The following is a 24,338-nucleotide window of genomic DNA, read 5'->3' as shown; positions in this document are numbered from 1 at the left end:
TTTAAGAGGGAGGGCGGGGGTCTAGAAGTGAGGGGTGCGTGTGTGTTTAGAAGGGAGGGTGAGGATCTAGGGGTGAGGGATGCATGTGTGTTTAGGAGGGAAAGTGGGGACCTAAGGGTGAGGTGGAAACCCTGACCGAGTAGTGGTTAAGAGCTACAGCTGCTAACCAAAAGGTCGGCAGTTTGAATCCACCAGGTGCTCCTTGGAAACTCTATGGGGCAGTTCTACTCTGTCCTATAGGGTCACTATGAGTGGGAGTCCACTCCAGGGCAGCGGGTTTGGTTTGGTTTGGTTTAAGGGTGAGGGGACATGTAAGTTTGGGAGGGAGGGCAGCGGTCTAGAAGTGAAGGGTATATGTGTTTGGGAGAAAGACGGGTCTCCTGGGAGGGAGGCATGTGTGTTTGGAAGGAAGGTGGGGGTCTAAGGATGAGGGGGCATGTGTGTTTGAGAGGGAGGTTGGGGATCTAGAGGTGAGAGTGTATGTTTGGGAGGGGGGTCTAGAGGTGAAGGGGCATGTATGGGAGGGTATGGGAGCTTAGACCTGAAGGGGGCTTGTGTGTGAGGTGGGAGTCCGTAAGTAAGAGAGATGTGATGGCAGTTGGGGTCTAGAGGTGAGGGATGCATGTGCGAGGGTGGGGTGTCTACAGGTGAGAGAGCCAGTGTGTGTGGTATGTGTATGTGTATGTGTGTAAGAGAAAGAGGGCGACTGAGACTCTACGTGTATGTGGGAGGGCTGAGGAGAGGACATTCTAGAGGTGAGGGTTAGGTAGAAGTGAGTTTCGATGACTCGCCTTAGTCTTAGCCAGGACCCTGAAACCCTGGAATATGGCCTCTGGGAGTCCAGGTAGTTTGAGATTTCAAAACGGATTATTTTGAAAAAATGTTCTTTTTTTCTCTTCTGATTTTGGATTAAGGCATGAGCCATGACAACTTGTAGTCTTTTTTATACACCTAGTTCTGCAGAGCAGGAGCCCTGGTAGTGCAGTGGTTAAGTGCTCAGCTGCTAACTGAAAAGTCAGACGTTCAAATGCATCAGCTGCTTTGAGGGAGAAAGATGCGGCAGTCTGCTTCTGTAAAGATTACAGCCTTGGAAACCCTGTGCGGTGGTTCTATGCTGTCCTACAGGGTCGCTATGAGCTGGAATCAACTCCACAGCAATGGGTTTTTTGGGTTTAGTTCTGTAGAGTCAATATATGACAATTGCTTTCTTTCTTTTTTTTACTTGTGTTTTTGCACAGAGACAAGAACTGCACAGCAATCTGGGAAGCTTTTAGTGTGGTGCTGGACAAGGATCCCTGTTCTGTGCTGCCCTCCGATTATGAACTTTTTATTAACCTCTCAAGGCATTCCATTCCCAGAGACAAGGTAACTCCACAAACGTCGTTGTGTGTATTTCTCTGTCTCTGTAGAGATGCAAGGGTCCCTGGGTGGTGCAAAGGGTTTGCACTCAACTGCTAACATACAGGTTGGCAGTTTGAACCCATCCAGTGGCACCATGGAAAAAGACCTGGCAACGTGCTTCTATAAACATTACAGCCGAGAGGCGGGGCCAAGATGGCTGACTAGGTAGAAGCTACCTCGGATCCCTCTTGCAACAAAGACTCGGAAAAACAAGTGAATCGATCACATACATGACAATCTACGAACCCTGACCATCAAACACAGATCTAAAGAGTTGACCTGAGTGACAGAGACGGAAAACGAACAACCACGGGGAAGCAGCAACTGTTTTCAGAGCCTGAAGCCAGCGTCCCAGTCAGGAAACCTTGGCGCCGGGCTTTGGACTGGGTGCAGGGGAGCTGAGCACGGCATCTTGAGGTGGCGCAAACACGGGGCGCAGCCCTAGCCCCCTGAACTGACCTCAGGGGAAGCCCAGCCAGTGCACACAGGCAGCGCAGCGACGCAGCTGACAGGAGGAGAAGTCACCGGGAGGCAGCGACTGGTTTTGGAGCCAGGAGTTCGGCGTCCCAGCCAGGGAACCTTGGTGCTGGGCTTTGGACTGGGAGCAGAAGAACTGACCACGGCTTCTGAGACAGAGCAAGCATGGGACATGGGCCTGACCCTCGGGGGCAATCTCTACCCAGCCAGCACACACAGTCAACGTAGTCGACGTGCCCCTCGGGAATCTCAGATAAAACAGTCATCCCAAGCAAGATAAGTAACTTTGTCTATATTCTGGGGTGCTACTCTCTCCTATTTATCTGATCCCTTCCCTCCCCTTCCCAGGCGGCTTCATTAACATTGGAATTTCCTGAGCCAGAGAGTGAAGTGGGCTGCGGTTTTTCTTTCTTTCTTTTTTTTTTTTTTGGATCTTTTCCTAACCCATTCTCCTGGCCTGAGAGAAGCAGCTACAAAAAACCCAGGGACCAAAAATCCTTTCCTAATTGGACTAAAAACACAGAACCAGCTCCAGCCAAACATATGTGATCCACACTCTTGGGCTTTCATCCGTACGGGGAACAAGGTGGCTATTATAATGCAAAGGCAATTCTGATAGGGATCTGACTGTAACTGTTTTAGCGGATTACTGGAAAGACGAGTTTCCCAGGTCTGATATCTCTACCTATTAAACAGAGCCCTCACTGACCCATAACAGGGAACTGAGGGCTGAAGCTCCCCCCAGACCACCTAGCCTCCTGCCTTAGGGGTCTAAGAAGGGTGACACCTACCAATCTGTAGAGGTACTTGCACTGGGGGCCTAAGGTACAGCTGCAGAGCCCACCCACCAAGGTGCTTTAGGAAAAGAGACACACCTACCTCACTGGCACTTGGGGAAAGCCTGTCAGCATCCTGCTCCCCCCCGCCCCCGGAGTGTGAAACCCTGCTGCTACTAGAATCTGGGGCACACAACTATCACCACTACTTCCCTAAGCGAACAGGTGACAGTCTGCACCACACATGTGACGACCCAAAATCAGATTTTACTCAAGAATAGTGAATGGACACTTAGACTTATATATCTGGTAACAGCTCAAACCAGCTGGTAATAGGACATAAGTGATTCAAGGGCTACAACAATCAAGACGGCACAATCTAGTAGCCCATCTACATATATTGAAAGAAAACAAAACAAGATAAGACTCAGTGAGCAAATATAGAATAAATCACTACAATATCTTAGAAATGGCTTGGAGACAGCAGTCGATATCAAACCACATAAAGAAGCAGACCATGATTGCTTCTACAACTCCCCAAACTAAAGAATCAAAATCTTTCCCAAATGAAGATACAATCCTGGAATTGCCAGATGCAGAATATAAAAAACTAATTTACAGAATGCTTCAAGACATCAGGGATGACCTCAGAAATGAAATAAGGCGATCTACAGAAAAATCCAAGGAAACACTGATAAAGCAGTTAAAGAACTCTAAAAGATTATTCAAGAACATAGTCTAAAAATTAATAAGCTGCAAGAATTCATAGAGAGACAGCATTCAGAAATCCAAAAGATTAACAGTAAAATTACAGAATTAGACAACTCAATAGGAAGTCAGAGGAGCAAACTCGAGCAATTGGAATGCAGAGTGGGGGATCTGGAAGACAAGGGAATTGACACCAATATAGCTGGAAAAAAATCAGATAAAAGAATTAAAAAAAAAGGAAGAAACCCTAAGAATCATGTGGGACTCTATCAAGAAGAATAACTAAACATAAAGACTAAAACAATAAAGATCATGGAAGAAAAAATAGGGACAACATTAGGAGCCCTAATTCAAGGCATAAAGAGAACACAAAACATTACCAAAAATGACCAAGAGAAACCAGATAACTGGGAGCTGTTAAAAATCAAACACCTATGTTCATCTAAAGACTTCACCAAAAGAGTAAAAAGACCACCTACAGATTGGGAAAGAATTTTCAGCTATGACATCTCCGACCAGCACCTGATCTGTAAAATCTATATGATTCTGTTAAAACTCAACCACAAAAGGACAAACAACCCAATCAAAATTGGGCAAAGGATATGAACATGCACTTCACTAAAGAAGATATTCAGGCGGCTAACAGATACATGAGAAAATGCTCTCGATCATTAGCCATTAGAGAAATGCAAATTAAAACTACGATGAGATTCCACCTCACTCCAACAAGGCTGGCATTAATCCAAAAAACACAAAATAGTAAATGTTGGAGAGGCTGTGGAGAGATTGGAACTCTTATACACTGCTGGTGTGAATGTAAAATGGTACAACCACTTTGGAAATCTATCTGGCGTTTTCTTAACTATTTAGAAATAGAACTACCATACAACCCAGAAATCCCACTCCTCGCAATATATCCTAGAGAAATAAGAGCCTTTACAGGAACAAATATATGCGCACCCATGTTTATTGCAGCTCTGTTTACAATAGCAAAAAGCTGGAAGCAACCAACGTGTCCATCAATGGATGAATGGTTAAATAAATTGTGGTATATTCACACAATGGAATACTACACATCGATAAAGAACAGTGACAAATCTGTGAAACATTTGATAACATGGAGGAACCTGAAAGGCATTATGCTCAGTGAAATTAGTCAGAGGCAAAAGGACAAATATTGTATAAGACCACTATGAAATAGTATAAACTGAGAAGAACACATACTTTTGTGGTTACGGGGCGGGGGGGGAGGGAGGGAGGGTGGGAGAGGGTTATTTACTGATTACTTAATAGATAAGAACTACTTTAGGTGAAGGGAAGGACAATACTCAATACACGGAAGGTCAGCTCAACTGGACTGCACCAAAAGCAAAGAAGTTTCCGCGATAAACTGAATGCTTCAAAGGTCAGCGGAGCAAGGGCAGGGGTTTGGGGACTATGGCTTAAGGGGGCTTCTAAGTCAATTGGCAAAATAATTCTATTATGAAAACATTCTGCATCCCACTTTGAAATGTGGTGTCTGGGGTCTTAAATGCTAACAAGTGGCCATCTAAGATGCATCAATTGGTCCCAACCCACCTGGATCAAAGGAGAGTGAAGAATACCAAGGTCACAGGATAACTATGAGCCCAAGAGACAGAAAGGGCCACATGAACCAGAGACTTACATCATCCTGAGACCAGAAGAACTAGATGGTGCCTGGCCACAACCGATAACTGCCCTGACAGGGAGCACAACAGAGAACCCCGAGGGAGCAGGAGATCAGTGGGATGCAGACCCCAAATTCTCATAAAAAGACCAGACTTAATGGTCTGAATGAGACTAGAGGAATCCCGGTGGTCATGGTCCCCAAACTCTCTGTTGGCCCAGGACAGGAACCATTCCCGAAGACAACTCATCAGACATGGAAGAGACTGGACAATGGGTTGGAGAGAGATGCTGATGAAGAGTGAGCTACTTGTATCATGTGGACATTTGAGACTATGTTGGCATCTCCTGTCTGGAGGGGAGATAGGAGGGTAGAGAGGGTTAGAAACTGACAAAATTGTCACGAAAGGACAGACTGGAAGGAGGGAGCGGGCTGACTCATTAGGGGGAGAGTAAGTGGGAGTATGTAGTAAGGTGTATATAAGCTTATATGTGACAGACTGACTTGATTTGGAAACGTTCACTTAAAGCTCAATAAAAATTATTAAAAAAAAAAAAAAAAGATTACAGCCAAGAAAATCCTATGGAGTAGTTGTACTCTGTAACACATGGTGTCGCCACAAGTCAGAATCAACTCGACGGCAATGGGTTTGGTAGAGATGAATGGTGCCTGGGTCAGGTATGTGGTTAGCTGACCCTGGAGACCCTACAGTGTCACCTCAACAGCAAGCAACAAATTCACAATGTGCGTGCCAAGCTCTCTGGTGGGAAGGCAGCTCTGTTTTAACAGGGACCCTGGACCTCCTGTCCCTGTTGTCATCATAGGCAGGAGTAGCTTTCTCAACTCAACAAGCCAGTGCAGGAATCACCTCTAGGACACGGCCACACCTTTCACACTGGACCTCCCTATGTGGCTACTTCTGAATGAATGATTTCTATCCTAACTGGCCCAAAAGGCCTGAACCGTAATTCAGAAAACTCTCAACCCCCGTGTCCTCCCAGGAAACTAACCCTCCCTCTTAATGGGCTTTAAGATTATACTTTTTAAGGCAGTGGTGATCAGCGGTAAAATCCTCACCTTCCATGTGGGAGACTCAGCTTGGATTGCTGGACAATGCACCTCCTGTGCTGCTACCACCTGTCTGTCAGTGGAGGCTTGTGCTGCTATGATGCTGGACAGGTTTCAGTGAAGCGTACAGACTAAAGAGGATTAGGAAGAAAGGCCTGGGAATCTGCTTCCAAAAATCAGCCAATGAAAACCCCGTGGATCACAATGGTCAGATCTGCAAAAGATTATGGGAATGGCTCAGGACCAGGCAGCATTTCCTTCCACTGTGCCTGGGTTCGCCATGAGTTGGGGGCCCACTCAATGGCAGCTCATAACCACAGGATTATATTTATTCAGTTTCCTTAAGAAAGTACCAGTTTCCTTAAGAAAACCACGTATCTACGTTCTGTCTGCGCTCCAAGTTCTAATACAATGAAAATAAATGAGAAAATTTATGTAAAGTGCTTGCTTACAATGGTACCTTTTTTTTGAAGAAAGTTAGCAACCGTCATTATTTTTCTAAGAATAATTCTGAATCTGATTTTTCCGTTGTGTAGTATTTGTCAAGGTAGGTCAGTGGAGCTGTGAGTTTCAAGGATATAATAGACTGAAAATACAATTTTTAAGTGTATGTTGTATTTTGAACCTTGCTGCCTCTCAGTCTGTAAAAAGGGGAACCACTCTGCTCTCTCATAGATGAGCTAGCTAATGAACTTACTAAATGCTCACTGAGCTCCTTCTGTGTGTCAGGTATTATACTAAGGGTTGAGGATACAACAGGGAAAAAAAAACACAGCCCCTGCTGTCTGGAAGCTTCCAGTCTAGGCATAGACTGACTGAATTCTGAGGATCCGATGAGATATCAAGTGGAATATTGTTATTTGTATTCTTGTTATGTGAAAACGCTTTGGAAACTGTAAAGTATAATATAAAGGAATGTGTTTTTGAGGCATTTTCTGCTTTGGGAAGTGCTTTTTGTGATCGCATACCACCCTAACAACAGCTGTGGAAGAAGAGAAAGGGCTCATGACCCCCATTTTCCAGATGTCAAAACTGAGGATCAAGGAGATGAAATGGCTTGGTCAGGATCACACATCTAATAGCTAACAGAGCCAGAATTCAAACCCAGGTCTCTTGGTCTTTTTTAGACCAGGAATCTTTCCACAGATTTGTGCTACTGGAAAAACATTTGCATGATACCCTTGTAATAAATGGAGGAGAGAGGGTGGCACTCTCATAAAAGGCAAATAAAGACAAAATTAAAAAGGTTTAGCTGTGCAGCAAGTCAGAGTTGAACAGAAAATTGGGTTGTCTGACTTGTCTTGGTATCGTGGCTGCAAAATCTGTTTTGATTTTATTTTGCATCTGAATTTTGTTTTGTTTTGTTTTCCCTTAGTCCCTGTTCTGGGAAAATAACCACCTGCTCGTGACTAGCTATGCAGATAACGCCCGTCGTTTTATGCCGCTGCGTGATGTTCTGTACGGCAGGGTTGGAGATTTCTTGAGCTGGTGTCGACAGAAAAATGCTTCTGGTAAGACTCCTGCACATATATAAGAAAAATATTAACTCCTATTTAACATGTGTTTACCATTTGTATCTTCATTTATATGAATTTTTACATCCATTGATCTCGTTTGTTTTCCCCAAAACCCTCTGAGGTAGACGGTAATAATGATAACAATAAAGAGTGCTTACTTTATGCTAAGTACTGTTCTGATCACTTTACATATATTAAGTCATTTAATTCCTGCAAGGAGCCCTGGTGGTGAAGTGGTTAAGAGCTACAGCTGCTAACCACAAGGTTGGCAGTTCGAATCTACCAGCCACTCCTTGGAAACCCTGTGGGGCAGGCAGTTCTACTCTGTCCTGGAAGGTCACTATGAGTCAGAATCGACTTGATGGCAACAGGTTTGGTTTTTTTGGTTAATCTCTTCAACAGTCCCATAGACTAGGTGCTATTATAATCCCTATTTTACAAATGAGGAAACTAAGGCACAGAAAGGTCAAGAAACTTGCTCAGAGGTACATAGTTAGTAAGCAGCAGAGTCAGGAGGTCTGACTTCAGAGCCCAGGCTCTCAATTCTGCACAACTCTGTCTCACCTAATTTTCCTGAGGGGGAAACTGAGGCTTAGGGAAGGTAAGGAACTAAAAGTGGTAGGTTGGGATTCGCCCCTGTTATTAGGTTTCAGACTGATTCTGAAGACTGAACACTTTAAATCCCATATCAGACTGCCAGCAGATAATTTCAAGATTAAAATCAGAGAAAAAGTAAAATCCCACAAGTTGTCCTGCTAGTGCTGAAAAGCTCTCCTCATTCACCCGGTATCAGTAAGTAGGAGCTGACGGGTGCAGCGGCCCTTGCCCGCTGGGCTGCATAGTCTTGTGGGGGGAGGCATTTACTGGAAGGGTATGTGCTCTGATGGAGGACGAACTGAACGTGAAGGAGGAGGAGCTTATTCCAGGGCATCGGGGAAGATGGCTAGCAGCTATGCTGAGTCTCTAAGGATGAGCAGGAAGGAGTCCAACAAGGAAAGGAGGTGGGGGAAGGTGTTCGGGTCAAGCAGACCAGACATTCTGCTTCTCTGGGTGTCACAGTTACTTTAAGAGTTAGCCTCGCCCAGCTCAATTTTTCCTTCCTTCATCTATCTATCCAACTAAAATTTGCTGAGTGCCTGTTACATGCCAGGCCCCCTTCTAGGCACTGGAAACACAGCAGAGAATAAAAAAAAGGGAAATAATACCTCATCCTCACGTTATACAGAGGGGAGATAAGACGATAGACAGACAAGTAAAATATACAGTATGCCTTCAGATTTATAAGTGCTACAGAGAAAGATAAAATAGAGAAACGGGGAGAAATGGGCTGTTGCAGTTTTACGTGGATACCCAGGGAACTCCTCACTGCAAAGCAGATACTTAAGCAAAGACCTAAAGAGGATGACAAGGACCATTTCCCAACAGAGGGAACAGCAGGTGCAAAGGCCATGAGGTGCGAACATGTCTGGAAGATTTAAGGAATAGCGTCTTAGTCATCTAGTGCTGCTATAACAGAAATACCCCCAAGTGGGTGGCTTTAACAAACAGAAATTTAGTTTTTCACAGTTTAGGAGGCTAGAAGTCCAAACTTAGGGTGCCAGCTCTAGGGGAAGTCTTTCTCTCTCTGTCAGCTCTGGGCGAAAGGTCCTTGTCTCTTTAGCTTCTGTTTCCTGGTTCCTTGGAGATCTCCATGTGGTTTGGCAACCCTCTTCCCCTATCTTGGCTTGCATAATCCACTCCCTCCCAGTTGCTCCTCTGGAGAAAGATGTTGCAGTCTACTTCCATAAAGATTACAGCCTCGGAAACCTTATGGGGCAGTTCTACTCTGTCCTATAGGGCCGCTATAAGTCAGAATCCACTGGACAACGGTGGGTTTGGTTTTTGGTAAGAAATTGACTCAAGACATACTCTACACTAATCCTGCATTATTAGCATAACAAAGACAACCCCTTCCCAAATGGGATTATAACCACAGGCTTAGAGGTTAGGGTTTGTAACACATATTTTGGGGGGGACAAAATTCAGTCCATAGCAAATAGCAAGGAGGGCAGTGAGTGAAGAGGAAAGCAGGGGCTGTGAGCTGCGGTGGGCCAGGTGAAAGTGAGGACTCTGATTTTCACTGTGAGTGAGATGGGAAGCCATTGTAGGTACAGGTAAAATGGATGCGGACCCTCCAATTGTCAGTGATCAGGAAGTCTCAGTTTGATTATCCTGCAGGGAGAATTTAGTGGGTGCCAGGGACGGGGCGGGGGGGGTTGTTGGGGAGTGATGGCAAGAGTATGAAGCATCATAGAGAAAACTTAGACTCTGGTTTAGAGTAAAAGAGAGATTTATTGAGAATATAAAGAACAATTTGAATCAGGGATTATGTGGCTCATCGAAATGAAACCACGGAGTTCGAAGCACAATAATTACACAGTTTTTAGGGCTCAGACGAAGAAGAGGGCTTACCCTGTTTTGATTAGTTTTCAGGCAAATTGGGAAGTTAGAGGCAGGCTTTCTCACAGCAGGCTTATCATTGACTGGATTAAAGGATATACATGCTGACAGCAGAGTCAGCAGACTGATGACAGGACAGTGTCAGGATAGGGCTTTTCCCCATAATTAGCAGCAGGTTTGCTAGACATTGATTAACTATCTTAAGATATAGCTTTCTCTGTTGCTGGAAAGTACATTCCAACTCATAGCAACCCTATAAGACAGAGTAGAACTGTCCCAGAGGGTTTCCAAGGAATGGCTGGTAGATTCCTACTGCCAACCTTTCGGTTAGCAGCCGTAGCTCTTAACCCCTGCACCACCAGGGCTCCTGAGATTTACAGGACCTTAAAAATCATATAGGTGCTTGGCCAGAAGTAGTGAGACTGAAACAGGGTCCAGGGGCTAAAATCTATTTTTATATAAAACTTTCTTAAGGGGTTATAGTTAATGCCGGAATCCATTTTGTGTGAACGTTTCTTGAGTTATAGTTAATCATTATGAAAATTTCTAGAAGAAATGCGCATACTCTTTAAACCAGTCACGTATTCCCATATGTTATGTTTCCTACCTTTGACAGTGATGTAATTTTTCTTAATTTACGTCATTCTGTAACGGTATATTAGACACCGTGATTGTGATTCAGTGGGTGCTGCTAGTCTCTTGAGCCCAGTGCACACTGGCAGATCTCTCAGTGCAATGATTGTCTTTGTCTTGGCTTAATAAAAATCTTTTTGATTAAATTTGAGTCTGGGGTCTTTTTCTTCTACGACATAATTTATAGTGCAAGTATTTCACAAACCCCAAAACCAAACCTGTTGCAGTCGAGTCAGTTTCAACTCATAGCACCCGCATAGGGGTTTCACAAAGAAAACTTTAAATGAAGTGGGAATTTGCTACAGTTGGACACATGCATATAGGGGTAATGCCGGCGTTAGTTACAGGAGCGGATTACAGGAGTTTGTGCGGGCACAAAGGTTTACAGTTATAGTTACAAGATGGTTACTATATGTATTCTCAGAGTAGGTCGTAAAAGTCTGGTTTGATATGCAACACTCCTTCGGGTTGTCATGTTTGGTGTAAAATACCTCCCAGGGATTGCTTGGTTCTGGGCTTTGCGATAAGTTTGGCGTCTGGCCTCCCTCCTCAGACACATTCCTTCCACTTTTCATCTGGACTACAGGGTAAACATTCTCCCCTAGTAACGTACAGTTGCTAGTCAGACAGGAGACCTAAAAGTCAGACATGGCTCATTTCAGCTTTTAATGCTGCCGATTGTAGCAGAAACACGGATTTTTAGTTTATACATTTTACTCTCGTCAAAAAGGCTTACTGGAAACTTTCTTACAGAAGAGAGGGGAGTTTTCTAAAAATCCACAGGGTTTCCTCTCTCTGTTTTTATCTGTGTCATCCTATCAGTGCTCTTTTTTAAAAAGATAGTGAAGCTTGGCAGTTTGCGCTAAATAAAGAATGGTGTGTTCACATCATGGAATCCTATAGATCCACGAACAGTGACGATGGGGCTTTGCATTCACTGACCAGGAAAAATGTTTGTGAGATACTTTTAAGTGAAAAACCAAGTTACAGACCACTGTGATTGGTATGATGCCATATAGAGAGAGAGAATGTATATATGTAATACATATACACACACGGTATACGTGAAAATATACACTTAGAAAGCAAAGCATAGAAGGTAGCAAACCCAAACTATTAAAAGCACTTTTTTCTTTTCCATATTTAGTTTTTTTTTTTTTAGTAAATTGCATATATTCCTTATGAGAATAAAATTTTTTAAAGAAGAGAATTCCACAAGTAGGTAAATGATAATTAATAATAACAGTGGTTGTTGTTGTTAGTTGCCATCAAGTCGATTCTGACTTATGGCAACCCCATGTGTGCAGAGTAGGGCTGCTCCATAGAGCCTTCAAAGCCACGACCTTTCGGAAGCAGATTGCCGAGACGCCTCTGAGTGGTTCAAATGGCCAAATTTACAGCTGGTAGTCAAATGCTTAGCCATTTGCACCACCCAGGGTCTAAAAACAAGAAAGTATAAAATAGGCAGATACAGAAATTACTGTTAGGACAAATACCGCCTTTAAGCCCTGGCTGTCAGAAATGGCAGGAGGAGCACTAGGAAGCTCAGGATGTAGATTCTAAGCCTCCGTATCACTTACCAGCCACGGGACCTCACTGAGATTCATAGGTTTTGTCTGAGAAATTTGTGACATTGGCCTGCAGGACAATATCTTAAAATATTTCCAAGTTAGAATATCTAATTTAAAGAAGTAATTACCACAAAATTCTGTTCCTCTCTTTGGTTATGCAATTAACTGTTCCGTTTAGAAGAATACCCCTTAAAAGTCCTACGAATTGTCATATTTCTGTTGCCCCTGTAACACATTGTTCCCCTTAAAGAAGTACAAATTTTGCTCTAGTTGGGATACTCCCTGAAACAACTGATGGATTAGCCCATTCTTTTTTCTAGAGCAAATGGTGAACACATCCTACTACATATCTGCTGAAATTTAAAAAAATTTAGTACATTTTAAATATTTATAAAGTTCACTTTTCTAGAACCATCACTTTCTTGGCCTGATTTTCTTGTGTTTACTTACTTCCAAGACCAGGAATAAGAACTGAATTTTTGGAAGAGGTACTTCTCCCAGTAAAGTAAAGTTTTATCACTTCACTAGAGCTGCTGTAGAGAAATAACCCGGCTAGGATCCTGTTGCTAAGTGGTCGACTAGGCTCCCTTGTTAACTAACTGCTTAGTTTCCTGCCTTCTTCACTTTCTTGACTGAGCACAATGACGAATGACTTTGTATCATGGATTGGATAGCCACTTACCAAGCCTTGTGGACTGGTCAGACAAAACTGTGAATGTTAAACTTCTGTGCATTATGTCAAGTGCAGGCTAAATACATTTTGTGGAGCCAGCAAATATTTTAAATTAATTCTTCCCTAATCTAATCTTTAAGGAGGCCTGAGCCCTGGTGGCACAATGGTTAACAGCTACAGCTGCTAACTAAAAGGTCAGCAGTTCGAATCCACCAGCCACTCCTTGGAAACTATGGAGCAGTTCTACTCTCTCCTATAGGGTCAATGGGTTTTTTGGTTTGGTGGCACAATGGCTAAGCACTTGGCTACTAATTAAAAGGTCGGAGATTCAAACCCACCAGGGGCTTCACAGGAGAAAAGATCTTTGGATCTGCTCCCATAAAAAGTATAGCCTAGGAAACCCTAGGGGGTGGTTCTACTCTGTTCTATAAGGTCATTATGAGTTGACATTGACTCAATGGTACAAAACAACAACTGCAACAATATAATCTTTGAAATGAAATGTGTTTGTCTTTTTTTTTTTTTTTAAAGGACTTGACTACCAATCCTGCCCTACATCAGATGATTGTGAAAACAATCCTGTGGATTCTTACTGGAAAAGGGCATCTATCCAGGTAACCCTGGGCTGGGTGCCTGGGCACGGGAGGGCACAATGAACATGGAACAGTTCAGAAACTGAGCCACTGGGTTAGTACTTAAGTTCTCTGAGCTTCCTTTTCCCTTGTGGTAATATTCAGATTTATTCTCTCTGCTCTATAAGGTTGTGAGAATTTAAGGAGATAAGTACTTAATCGAGTGCCTGGCACAGAGATACTGTTTAGTGAATGCTAGGTATAGCCCTGGTGGCAGTGGTTAAGAGCTTGGCTGCTAACCAAAATGTTGGCAGTTTGAATGCACCAGCTGCTCCTTGGAAATCCTATGGGGGCAGTTCTACTCTGTCCTATAAGGCTACTATGAGTCAGAATCGACACAACAGCAATGGGTTTAATTTGAGTTTTAGCTATAGATGAAGATATTAAATAGTTGTCATTATTATTGCTATTATGTACATTGCATTGGGCAAAGCTGTGGCAAAAAACCTCTTTAAAAATCTTAAAAAGCAAAGATGTCACTTTGATGACTAAAGTGCACCTGATCCAAGCCATGGACTTTTCAATTGCTCATATGTGTGAGGAGCTGGACAATGAAAAAGGAAAACAGAAGAAGAATTGATGCATTTGAATTGTGGTGTTGGTGAAGAATGTTGAATATACCACGAAATGACAGAACGAATGCTCTGTAGAAGCAAGGATGGCAAGACTTTGTGTCACTTACTTTGGACATGTCATTAGGAGAGCTGGATCCCTGAAGAAGGACATCCTGCTTGGAAGAGAGTCAGTGGAAGAGAGGGAGGCCTTCAGGGTGATGAACTGACACAGTGGCTGCAGCAATGGGCTCAAGCAGCAATGATTGTGAGGATGGTGCAGGACCGGGCAACATCTTGTTCTGTTATATATAAAGTCTTTTTGAGTCAGAGCTGACTCAGCAATAGCTAACAACAGCATCGACTGACCTACCTATTGTATCTTAAGTCAATGTGATTTTTTGTTTGTTTGTTTTAATTTTGGTGAAAATTTGTTCCTAAGGTCATCAATTTCTACACGTAGAATTCAGTAACTTTGGTTACATTCTTCATGTGTGTCACCATTCTCACTGTCAACTACCCATATGATTTCACCATAATTGGCTTAAACTTACTACTTCTTATCTGTACTTTAGAGTTGCTGTTGAGAATATGATCTCAGATAGTTCTTTAAAAGAGCGCAATAGTCACAGCCAGCATTTTTACTAATTTAGCTAAATAGTTGTTTGTTTTAAAGATTGCTTTAGGAGATAATTTTGGTTCATGGTTTGAAGGTTTCATCAGAGTGACAGATGCAGGGGTTCCTCCAGTCTCAGTAGGTCCAGTAGGTCTGAATTCTGTAAGAATCTGAAATTCTGTTCCACATTTTTTCCCCTTTTGATTGGGATTCATCTATTGATCTGTTCCATAATGGTAGCTGAGCACCATCCAGTTTTTCTGGTCTCATGGCTAAGGAGGCAGTAGTTGGTGGATGTAGTCAGATCTGCAGTCCCGTTCCTTCCTATTCAGGGTCTTCTTCTTCCTTTGCTGCTCCAGGTGAATAGAGACCAATTGTGTTTTGAATGGCCTCTCACAAGCTTTTAAGACCCCAGGCACTACTCACAGAACCAGGGAGTAGAACAGTTACTCTAAAGACAGTATTAGGCCAATGGGCTGAACAGTCCCATGAGCTGAAACATATCTTGTGCACAATGCTGTGGTAGTCCTTAGTGCTGTGTAACAAGTATTTATGACTCATCTTCTGGCAATGTGATAGCTTTGCACTCCCCTTCCCCTTTCAAGCTAGGCATGGCCATGGGACTGACTTTGGCCAATGAAATGTGAGCGAGCATGACCTGTGTGACTTCCAGGTGGAAGCCTTTAAGAACTGGTGTGTGGTTTGCCACTTGCTTCTTCTTCCTTCCATGGCAATTGGGGATTTTGCAGATGTGGAGGCTTTATCAGCCTGGGTCCCAGGGTGAGGACATAGGGAGCTAAATCCCACTGGACTCATGATAAACAGGTAGTGTGATCGAGAAATAAATCTTTGTTGTTTAAAGCCACTGTGATTTTGAGGTGGCTTGTTTTGGCAGCATAATTTATTCTATTCCAGTTGTTACGACGCTGTATATTTCTTCTTTTTTTTTAGGGTAGATTCTCAGACATGGAATTACTGAGTCTATAGGTTTTTGACATTTTAAAGCAATTTGCTTCCTGCAAATTATACTAGGTTGCATCTCTACTAGCCATATAAAATACCAAATTTATCACATCCAAGCCAATATTGAGAATTGGCAATTAAAAAAAAATTGCTCATTTCATAGGTGAAAAATGACGTGTTTTAATTTTCTCAAAATACTTTTTTTTTTTTTTTTTGCAGTATTCCACAGATAGTTCTGGGGTGATCTACGTCATGCTGAATGGTTCTGATCCAAAGGGAGCCTATCCTGTCAGGGGGTGAGAACACCAGCACCAACAACACAGCAAAGAATGCCAAAATGCTTCTGTAGCTGTTTTGAATGGCTAATGAGAATGGTCCTGGTCCCCAGTTGTCTTAGTTATCTAGTGCTGCTGTAACAGCCTTAACCAACAGAAATTTATTTTCTCCCAGTTTAGGAGGCCAGAAGTCCGAGTTTAGGGCACTGGCTCTAGGGGAAGGCTTTCTCTCTCTGTCGACCCTGGAGGAAGGTCCTTGTCTCTTCAGCTTCTGTTTCCCTGTTCCTTGGAGATCCCCGTGTGGCTTGGTGTCTACCTTTCCCCCATCTCTGCTTGATTAACCTGCTTCTTTTATATTTTGTGACAGATTGACTCAAGACACACCTACGCTTATCCTGCCTTATTAACATAACAAAGACAACCCATTCCCAAATGGGATTATAACCCCTGGCAGAAGTTAGGATTTACAGCACATATTTTTTGGGGACACAATTCAACCCATAACACCAACCTGATGCTCACTTTGGTAAATTCAGGTTAAACAAAACAGTTGAATGAGCTAGTGATGGTAGCCGTCCACATCTACACAGTTACACAGTCAACAGTTGAGAAATACATGAATGAGCTAGGTAGCCTAAAAATAAAAGCCAAAACCAAATAAAAAAACCAAACTCGAAAAGCTTGTAAAAAATAATGTGTAAATAAATTAACAAATAAAATGAAAAAAGCGTCTTATTGCTTTATGACTTTAAGAACTGTTTTCCTTGTTTCTCAGCTTTTTTGCAGACTATGAAATTCCGAACTTCCAGAAGGATAAAATCACACGATTTGAGATCTGGGTAATGCACGAAATCGGAGGACCAAATGTGTAAGTTAGGGTGCTATTGACAATGAGTAATTGGGCAAGCGTGCTTTTCTTGGGTATTACATGTTCACGTTCATTTTGCATTTTCATTTTTGGGGAAATGAAAGTCTTCAGTATCTCTGAAGTGGTGGGTGGAGAGAGACAGGGCTTGTTTTTTGGAGAATGCCACTAACCAGTCTTGAGACCAGAAAGAAAATCTCTCCTTTATCCAGGATGCTGCCCTCTGCCGGGGAAAATTGTGTTCCTTTCTGAGTGACCTGGGCAACTTTGGAAATGCGAGTTCCTTACGCATTTATCCAGATCAAAGCCAGGTTTTCTTTCTTGTCATTCGAAGCTCGAAAGCCCTTAGTAGGGGCTCTCAGCATTGACCCAGGACTATGTGAGGAAGGCATTATTCTCAGAGACCAATCGCTTCTACAGCTGGGTCTCATAACTGACCAAGGAAACTTTTAAGATCCATATTTTCTGAGGAACCACTTGAATTTATATACATGCAAGCTTAAATTCATCCGTCTCAGAAATGAAGGGCAATGCCAGCATACTCTCAAGATAAAAAACTTGAACCTGTTTGGTCCAGGGACAAGCCAATGAGGCTGCAGCCTCAAGAAAGCTGGGAAGCCATGGTGGAGCTTCAGAGGCAAGCTGGGTTAGTCTCCTGGGCAGTGGTTTTCCATAGAGGAAAGTACTGCCCACCCCATTGAGAGTATGAACTAGTGAACGTGTTCTGGAAGAACTTGGCAAATTCTTCTGTGCAGGCCCCCAGGACCCTCTAAGACTAACCATACAATGAGTGATAATTTTCCTTGTCTCTTGGGTAAGAGATTAAATTTAATAACTACTCATTATATAAGTTATACCAAGATCTACCTTTCCCTTCCCAAAAGATAAATTATACCTACTATTTATAGCATGGAACTGCTCCTTAGAAACCTTGTGAGGCAGTTCCACTCTGTCCTATAGGGTCGCTATGAGTGGAACCAACTCGACCGCACCTAACAACAGCAACATAGCATAGACAACAACGTATAGTGAAACCTGTAAGAGCTGGAACTCAATGGGACTGCTGTGTTTTTCCAGGTCTCCCAAGTTTTCTGCCTTTGGCAGGGTGTAGTCTTACCACTTTCTTACTTCTCTCTAGTAGTGGTAAATATTTGAGTTTTCCTTCTCTGACAGGTTCCCACCATACAGAGGTTCCAGCTTTCTCAGGTTTTACTGTATGTTGTTTGCCTACTTTCTGTGAGAATTTTTTCTTTGCCCAGAAATTATGTTTGCGTGTTGTTTTAATGTATCTGTCAGAAAAAGTGTGTCCTTTAGACCTACCCTTAATGAAATAAGGAGTTGGCACTTGAATGTCATTCCAGCTCATCATTTCTGCTGCAGGATGGGTAATAAAGATGTCGGAGCACCTCCCCTCCTGGTTGTACATTTGTGTCATGAGCAAATCCCTCTGTTTTCATCCCCAGGAAAACTGAAGTCTTAAACTGTTTAAATTTTAGGAAAAAAAATCTCATAAGCAGAGAGCTAAGCACACATGGCTAATACCTGATTGTGTTTCACACTGCTTCGGCTGCCTTTATTCAAAGACACAGTAAAATAACCATTGGCCGATCCCTCTGTCCAGGTATCCTGAAGCCTCCACGTCACTGTTTTTGAAAATCAAAGTCATAAGCCTGGCCCAGAAAAGGACATCATTCCTGGTTTGGACAAAGTTCTAAAATGCAATGTCACTCAACACCTCGCCTGCTTCGTTCCTGTAATGCTCAGAATTCCACCTCTTCTGTGAAAACTTCCTCCAGCTCTCAGAGTTCATTTTTTCCCTGCACACTCCTTCTTTATTATTTCTATCTAGTGAGGAGGCTGTTTATCTTCCCATTCCATGTCAACTCTGGCAGGGTGTTGCCTGTGATATGGACACCATACCTGCTAACCACACCTGGCAGTGTTGTTTCTCCTTCTGTTTGCCTTTATAAGTGCTCCCTGCTTAATTATGGCCATCAGGATGGCAAGAGTCACTGCTGGTGAGAGTGGGTAAATGGACACTCATATTCCACCAGCGTGGGCAGCATGGGGTGCAATTGGGCAGTGCATATCAAGAGCTGTAAAATGGATTCGAATCCTTTATGCCAGAAATACTACTTTCAGAAATTTATGCTGAGGAAAGAAAGAAAGAAGAATGTGTACAAAAATGAAGTTTCAATGAGGTTTTTCAACAAGGTTTTGCTGTAGGATAAATGGCATTGAAATAAAGGAAATCAATCTAGGTCTTGGTCTGCAACAAGAGGGAACTGGTTATATAAGTTATGGTACATTTAGGTAAGGGGACTCTTGGAAATAAAAGATGGTGGCATATATGTATGTGTGTGTATGTATAGGTCCCTGGGCAGTGCAAATGGTTTACACTCAGCCACTAACTGAAAGGTTGGCAGTTTGAATCCACCCAGTGGCACTGCAGAAGAATGACCTGGCAATCTATTTCTGTAAGATTACAGTCATTGAAAACCCTATGGAGTACAGTTATACTTAGAAATATGTCCGGTTGCCATGAGTCAGAATTGACTCAATGGCGATGGGTTTATACACACACACGTACACACATGGCACAGATACGGGCAAACTAAAGCAGAATGAAAAATACACTGGGCAGCAAGGTCCCATTGTCATTTTTCAAAAGGCTCATGTAAACACATAAATAAATGCACGTCCTGAAGGATATACACAAAAATATTAGCAGGAGTTACTCTAGTGATGTGAAATTAGGGGTAATTATTTTTTCCTTTAACTAACCCAGACACAACTTCCGCTGCCTCTTGTTTTTATTTTTAGGGAATCCTGTGGAGAAGGCAGTGTGAAAATACTGGAAGAGAGACTGAAGGAAATGGGTTTTCAGTACAGCTGTATTAATGATCACCTGTAAGTGGTATCTTATAGTCAGTGTGGGTATTCAAAGGTGGAGTAGCGATTTTTGGGGGTGGATATCCGTGGGTGGTGTAAGTGGAGGCTTGAGTCCACCCAGAGGTGCCTTGAAGAAAGCCCTGGAGATCTGCTTTGGAACGGTCACAGCCATTGAAAACCTTATGGAGCACAGTTCTACCCTGACAGACATGGGGTTACCATGGGTCAGAATCCACCTGATGGCAGCTCCTTGCCCACCCCCGCTGGTGTTGAAAGTGTTCTACTGGGTATCAGCTCTAACGGCCACAGGACTGTGCCTTCTGGGCTGTCTGTAGGTGTGGGGACAGGGAGTGCCTCTGCTAGGGTTCTGACTGGGCCCCACCCATTGCTGTCCAGGGTAATTTTTACGACAGTAAAAGGACACATAGAGTAGCATATTATCACTCTGTGTGTCTGATTTCCTCCTCCCCTTATGTATTGTACTGTAAGTAGACTGAGAACAAGGACTGTGGCTCATGGGACTTTGGATCCTGCACTGCCTGTGGGTCCTTGCCCGTGACCAACATTTCATACTCTAGATGGGAATTCCTTTGAGATACTTACAGATAGATATTGACACAACAGCCAACATAATAGATTCAAACACACCAATGATCATGAAGATGGCGCAGGACTGGACAGTGTTTTGTTCTGTTATACATGAGGTCTCCATGAATCGGAGCTGATGCAACAGCACCTAGCAACAACACAGATGGGTATACCTTGACTGTAGATCGATAGGACAATAACAATGGCTACCATTTATTGTGGTGTCCGAGGGTGATGCAAATGGCTAAGCACTCGACTACTACCTGAAAGGTTGGCAGTTCAAACCCACTCAGAGGGTTTGCCTGAGAAGACAGGCCTGGAGATCTGCTTCCAAAAAGTCACAGCCCTGAAGACTGATGGAGCACTTCTGCTCCGCACATATGGGGTTACCATGAGTCAGAACTGACTGCAGGCAATGAACAGCAACAACCATTTATTGAGCATCATTATGGGTCAGAAGCTTTACACACTTACACTAGATATCATTCGTGGACTTTCCTGATTCTGAGAAATTTAGGTAAAAGCGTGGCTCAAATCCTGGGAGAGATGTAAGCCCACTCCTGGACTCAGAATCTGCAACCTTGCTGCCTCTGACTTCTTGCTGCCTCAGCCCCTAAATCCGTGAATCTACTTGGTTCTTCAGGGGCTGGAGTCCAACACTGCAAGGACTTAAAGGCTTTCCTGAGCATTTGTGGGCAGGGCAGGGTGACGATTACATCCATGCTCTTACCTTGTACCCTGTGAACCTCCTGCTGGCTCTGCCGCCCTCTGCCTCCTCCATCACCCCAGGTGCTAGGTAATCGTCCTATCTGAGCAAAGCCCCCTGTGAGTGTGGCCTCCGCCTCCCACACCACACTTCCCCCAGGGAACGAGCTCCTTATAGCTGTCCTGATTTTCCTCAGCTTGGCTTGGCCTGTGGGCAACCATTTTTCCTGTACCATTTTTCTCATATATTACTGCTAATGCTCTCAGGAAACCAAAAAGTTGTTGTTAGGTGTTATTGTTTTTTCCAGTTGCACTCGAGTTGATTCTGATTCATGGAGACCAGGTGTTTATCAGAATGGAACTATGTTCCACGGGGTTTACAGTGGCTGATTTTTCAGAAGCAGCTCACCAGGCCTTTCTTCTGAGGCTCCTCTGGGTGCTGCCGTTGAGCACCTGAGCATGCGAACCGTTTGTGCTACCCAGGAACTCCTTTTTAGAAACAACAACAGCAAAAACCTTTTTAAAAATATAACCCATGTACAGAAAAAAGCAGAACCTGTAAGTATGCAGCTGGAGGAATTTTCACAAGTCCAACATACACACGTACCCAGCACGCATTCAAGAAACAGAACATAACCAGGACCCAGCAGCCCCATGTTGACCCAGCTTCCGGTCTCTATCCGCCGAGGAATAACCACCTTCCTGATATGTAATGTTGTAGATTAGTTTTACCTGTCTTAAGCTTTGTATAAAGGTCAGCAGTTCAAATCCACCAGGTGCTCCTTGGAAACCCTATGGGGCAGTTCTTTTCTATCCTCTAGGGTCGCTATGAGTCAGAATCGACGCGGTGGTGATGGGTCTGTTTTTTGTTTGTTTGTTTTTTATAGATGAGTAATTAAAGGTTCAGAGGTGAAATAAGTTGCCTAAGGCCTCCACTCAGTGACAGAGCTGAGCTTTGAATCCAGCTCCTCATGGCTGTGAAACATGCTCTTTTCTCTCTACCACAGGGCCCTTCCTTCCTTAATCAAAGCACCAGATTTTTTTTTTATTGTTGTAAAAATATATATAACACAACATTTGCCAATTTATCATTTTTTACCTGTACAATTTAGTGACATCAGCTACATTATTCATGTTGTATAACCATCGCCAGTATCCATTGCCAGATCTTCCATCACCATCACCAGAAGACCACTGCTTTGTAAACAGTGACTCTCCCTCCCAACCCCCACCTACCCCTAAAAAAAAAAAGTAACCACTAATCAGCTTTGGTCTCTACAGTTCGTCTCCTCTAGGTATTTCATTTGAGTGAGGTCGTACAATATTTGTCCCTTTGTGATTGACTTATTTCACTCAGTATAATGTTTCCAAGGTTCATCCACATTGTAGCATATATCAGGACTTCATTTCTCTTTATGGCTGAGTAATGCTCCATTGTGTGTATATACCAGATTTTGTTTATCCATCTATCTATTGATGGACATTGGCATCGTTTCCACCTTTTGGCAATTGAAAACACCAGATTTTAGTAAATTTTTTTTAAAAAGTAATTTTTAATCTAAGACAGCTCAGTGATGAAGAAAATTGTGGGTCGGAATCCCAACTTCTGATCACTTTGCTTTAGATCAGGAACTCTCCTGAGGAGGCCATCTTTTTGCCAAGTTTAAGGTCTCCATCCCCCTCACAGCTGTCGTAGGGTCTCAGCCTGCCTGTTCTCCTCCCTAGAAGCCTTGGTGCAGCAATGGTTCAGTGCTTGGCTGCTAAATGAAAGGCTGGCAGTTCTAGCCTACCCAGCTGCTCCATGGGAGAAAGACCTGATGACCTGCAACCATAAAGATTACAGTTGGGAAAACCATATGGGGCAGTTGTACTCTGAGTCACCGTGAGTTGAAAATAGACAACGAGAGTGCTGTCTCCACCCAAGCTGGCCCTCAAGTTCTTCTTCTCCAGGCCTGACTCCCCCAGTTCCTCATTTCTTTACTGCTCAGTGGTTTTTTCGCTATCAAGGTGGGGTCTTTGGGATTGCTCCTGGAAGAAGAAAAGAGAAAACAAAAATGGTAAACATGGGAAAGTGACAAAGGTCAAGTAATCCAACTCTAGCCCAGTTAAGGTTTTGGGTTTTTTTTTTTTTTGCATTGCTCCTGGGGAGCATAGAGGAGATAACGACAACAAGAAAATATGACATGGGAAAGTGACAAAGTTTACCAAACCAAACTCCAACCCAAATGCTGGCAAGAACCTCCTGCTCCTCAGAATTCAGGTGCCGCTCTCTCCTGTCCTGTGGCTCTAAGGCTCTCCCCAAGCTTCTGGTGGATTTTGGAAAGGTTGGTAGTTTGAAACCACCCAGAAGTGGCTCACAAGAAAGGCCTGGCGATCTGCTTCCAAAAGGTCACAGCCATGAAGATCCCGTGGAGCGCAGTTCTAATCTGAAACACGTGGGGTCACCAAGAGTTGGAACCAACTCACCAGCAACTGGTGTCTTTCCATAGCCTCCTTTGCCCCCTGGTGGGTTTCTGGTTAGCACAGTATTGGACGAGACTCAGTGACACTCTATGCCTTTTTGTGGTATACAACAACAAACTACTCTCATGGAAAGTATATGTGTAGAGTAGATTGTACAGAACAGTAGGTGAACCCATGGAGGGGTCACACAGCCTGCCGGAGAACCAACAGTGTAACTATGCTGTTCTTTGGAAGTACCCTCCAGTCACCTGGCCACAAGAGGTGTTCTTTTGGCTTCCTCCTACCTAATGCCCAGTGTCTACCATTTCCTGGATCCTCTCTTCACTGCTCCTCTCCCTTCTTTCCTGGATTGCCCCGGAATTTCACATCTTCCATCGCTGTTGCGCACAGTCATTTGGCTTTCTTGGCTGAAGCCTGGGCACTGGCCATCATCCAGGAGCTTCAAGTTCAACCTTCTGGCCAAAGCACTTATCGAGAAGTTTTTCCAAGCAATCCTGTACATACACGCAGAACTGGTTGCAGGCTCAGACCCTGGAGTCAGCCTGCAAGATTCGAATTCACCTCTACAACTCACTACTAAGAGATCTTGGGCAAGTTACTCTGGTCAGCTTTCACAGCTATAAACTGGAGATGATCACAGTACCTACTCCATTTTGTTGTTGTGAGGGTTAAATGAGATAACCCATGTGCAATGCATAATCAAATCTCTAGATTATGTAACCAAAAAAACCCAAACAAGTTGCCATCTGGTCGATTCGGACTCATGGCGACCCCATGTGTGTCAGAGGAGAACTAGGCTCCATAGGGTTTTCTTGGCTGTAATCTTTATGGTGGCATTGCTAGACGGGTTCAAGCCGCCAGCCTTTAGGTTAGTAGT

The 24,338-nt window shown here is 43.5% G+C and overlaps 1 protein-coding gene across 5 annotated transcripts in view; it reads left to right on the top strand.

Moving 5' to 3' along the window:
* The window catches only part of BST1 (bone marrow stromal cell antigen 1), a 42,107-nt gene that overhangs the window by 416 nt on the left and 17,353 nt on the right, over positions 1 to 24,338 (top strand). For 4 of the 5 annotated variants that reach the window (XR_007517698.1, XM_049886465.1, XM_049886466.1 and 1 more), the window contains exons 2-7: positions 1,239 to 1,365; positions 7,454 to 7,589; positions 13,443 to 13,525; positions 15,893 to 15,969; positions 16,724 to 16,816; positions 19,637 to 19,723. Coding sequence is in view for 4 of the 5 variants with exons in the window: in XM_049886465.1 (XP_049742422.1) it covers positions 1,239 to 1,365; positions 7,454 to 7,589; positions 13,443 to 13,525; positions 15,893 to 15,969; positions 16,724 to 16,816; positions 19,637 to 19,723 (603 nt within the window). In the remaining variant the exon portion in view is untranslated. The other variant, XM_049886468.1, reaches the window with a different exon arrangement.

Source organism: Elephas maximus, chromosome 5 (assembly GCF_024166365.1).
Source record: "Elephas maximus indicus isolate mEleMax1 chromosome 5, mEleMax1 primary haplotype, whole genome shotgun sequence".
NCBI classification, from domain to species: Eukaryota; Metazoa; Chordata; class Mammalia; order Proboscidea; family Elephantidae; genus Elephas; species Elephas maximus.
This window is presented reverse-complemented; position numbering and strand designations above follow the sequence as displayed.